At 44.0% G+C, this 2,498-nt stretch overlaps 1 protein-coding gene across 3 annotated transcripts in view; it reads left to right on the top strand.

Moving 5' to 3' along the window:
* Sidt1 (SID1 transmembrane family member 1) overlaps window positions 1-2,498 on the top strand; it is a 91,696-nt gene that overhangs the window by 78,656 nt on the left and 10,542 nt on the right. For all 3 annotated transcript variants that reach the window (XM_029544607.1, XM_029544606.1, XM_021208858.1), the window contains exon 22: window positions 1,061-1,107. In XM_029544607.1, coding sequence (XP_029400467.1) covers window positions 1,061-1,107 — 47 coding nt within the window. The remainder of the gene's footprint in view (window positions 1-1,060; window positions 1,108-2,498) is intronic.

Raw genomic sequence — 2,498 nt, 5'->3', positions numbered from 1 at the left:
CCTCCTCCCCCTCCTCCTCCTTCTTCTCCTCCTTCTTCTTCTTGTTCTTCTTCTTCTTCTCCTCCTCCTCCTCCTGTTCCTCGTCCTCCTCCCTCTTCTTCTTCTTCCTCCTCCCCCTCCCTCCTCTTCCTCCTCCTCCTCCTCTTTTTTGGACCAACATTTTCAGCTAACTTGGATGCATATCATAGAGAGAGATTGCTCAATCACATGGTAAGCAGGTAGTTTTTTGTGTGAGAAACAAAATAAAAAACTAACTTGTCCCCAAAAGTGGCAGAGCCCATTTGTATTCCTATACACAGTCTTTTTGGTAAACAAAATGTTCTGGCGGCTCCATATCCTCACCAGCATCTGGCAGCAGTGTTTTAGGTTTTCACTAGTCCAGTAAGTGAATAAACTTTTTTTCATTGTTTTTAGACAGGGTCTCTCTGTGTAGTCCTAGCTGACCTGGTACTTGCTGTGTAGACAAAGCTGGCCTCAAATTCAGAGATTCGCTTGCCTCTGCCTTGCAAGTGCTGGGATTGAATACTTTTTTTTTTTAAAGACTTTTTTTTTAATTGGATGGATCACTTAGGAAAGTAGAGAATTGGTAATATAGGAGAAAGTATAATCAAATAGAAGTTTTAAGTAGCAGTAAAGACACAAGAACAGATGGAGAATATAAATTTCCTTCAGAATAACCTCAACCATGTGGACGGTTCTCTGCATCTCCCAACACCCATTCCTTAGGGGTAAGACTGAGGTAAGGAGTGAAAATTAACTGTGCAGTCGGGGACACGGGAAGCATAACATGGGAACACTAGCTACTGAGTAATGAGTACCTGTCACTAGCCTCCTGCAGAGAGGTGGGTCCAGCTGCTCGGCTCCACTAACCCCTGTGGGGACAGCCACACCCTGCTTTGCTGAGTGGCATCTGTTTGTCACCAGGTCTTGCTGTTCAGCCTGGCTGAGGCTTAGAGCAGACCCCAGGCTTGCCGCAAGGCCATCGATTTCCCACAGGTGCCGTGGCTCCGGGCAGTTGCTAGCAAAGCAGCCTCTCTCTAATCCTCTTTCTCTTTTGCAGGACAGGATGGTGTTGCTCATTGTGGGAAATCTGGTTAACTGGTCCTTGTAAGTGGAATCACGGGAGACAATGTTATTATCATTATTGATGTCTGTAATATGCAGTTTAACGTGTTTTCTTGCGTCATTTTACAAGGAAATCTGAAATTAAGGAGACAGATAAATTAAACTGCTTGTCCTAGAGACTTGATCAAAAGGTATCCTTCCACAAACAAACAAACAAACAATAATAAACAATAATAAGCACTAGGAGGCTGGAGAGATGGCTCAGTTGGTAAAGGCACATGCTATAAAACCTGACAACCTGAGCTCTACCTCCAGAGCCTATGGGGGGTGGGGGGAGAGGCAAGAAGCAGCTCCACTCGTTGTCCTTTGACTTACACACACACACACACACGCATGTGCATGTGTGTGCGTGTGTGCACATACGTGCACACACACACACACTGGATATGCCCATATATACAAATAAATCGCTAAATAAAATACTTTAATTAAATAACAGCACTAGGAAGCTCTTGTACACTAGTGGGGGCTTCCTCTAAAACCCCCTGCTTTGCTGAACACACTTTCTTGATAATTGATGCATTGATAGTATTTTTCTCAACAAGACAAATATCTATGTGGACAAATTGACTCAATTGATGGATGGATGTATAGATGGATGGATGGATGGATGGATGGAGAGAAAGAAAGGAAGGAAAGAGGGAGGAAAGAAAGGAAGGGATTGCGCCCATGAGGGCAAACTGCAACACAATTCTAAATTTTCTTGTAGAGCTTTGCATAACGAAAATTCAGGAAACATTAGTTTTTATAAAGTACTTCTTTCTTCCTGTGCATATATGTGTACATGTGCGTGTATGCGTGCGTGTGCATATGCGTGTATGCGTGCGTGTGCATGCGTGTGCATGTGTGTGCATGTGTGTGTGTGTGTGTGTGTGTGTGTATGAGACTTTGCTCTTTCTTTCTCACCTTCTTTCTGTTCCAGCCATGTCACTCTCCTACAGTTTGTCCCCTTTCCGCTCCTTGTCCTTCTTTCCCCAGGTGAACATGAACCAGAGGCCCAGCAGATGCATCTTCTCTGTTACTTAAAATGACCTTATGCAACCCACTCACACTTCTAACACATGACACGCTTCTTCGATGCCTCGAAAACAAGTGACTTAGCTAGTTTTATTTATGGCTTTCAGCTAATATGCTTCTCCAGCTCTGTGACATTTGATAGAAAAAAAGACTCCCTGTTTCCTGATATACATAAGGACACCATCTCCCCACATGACAAAGTGAACGACCTCGCTTATCTTACACAGCTCTGTAGGATCCAAGGTCCCAAAAGGGGGCGTGAAGTTTAATGATGACCCATAATTTTGTGTTTCCCTGGCAAGGGTTTCTCTCTCTCTCTCTCTCTCTCTCTCTCTCTCTCTCTCTCTCTCTCTCTC

Source organism: Mus pahari, chromosome 12 (genome assembly GCF_900095145.1).
Source record: "Mus pahari chromosome 12, PAHARI_EIJ_v1.1, whole genome shotgun sequence".
NCBI lineage: Eukaryota > Metazoa > Chordata > Mammalia > Rodentia > Muridae > Mus > Mus pahari.
This window is presented reverse-complemented; position numbering and strand designations above follow the sequence as displayed.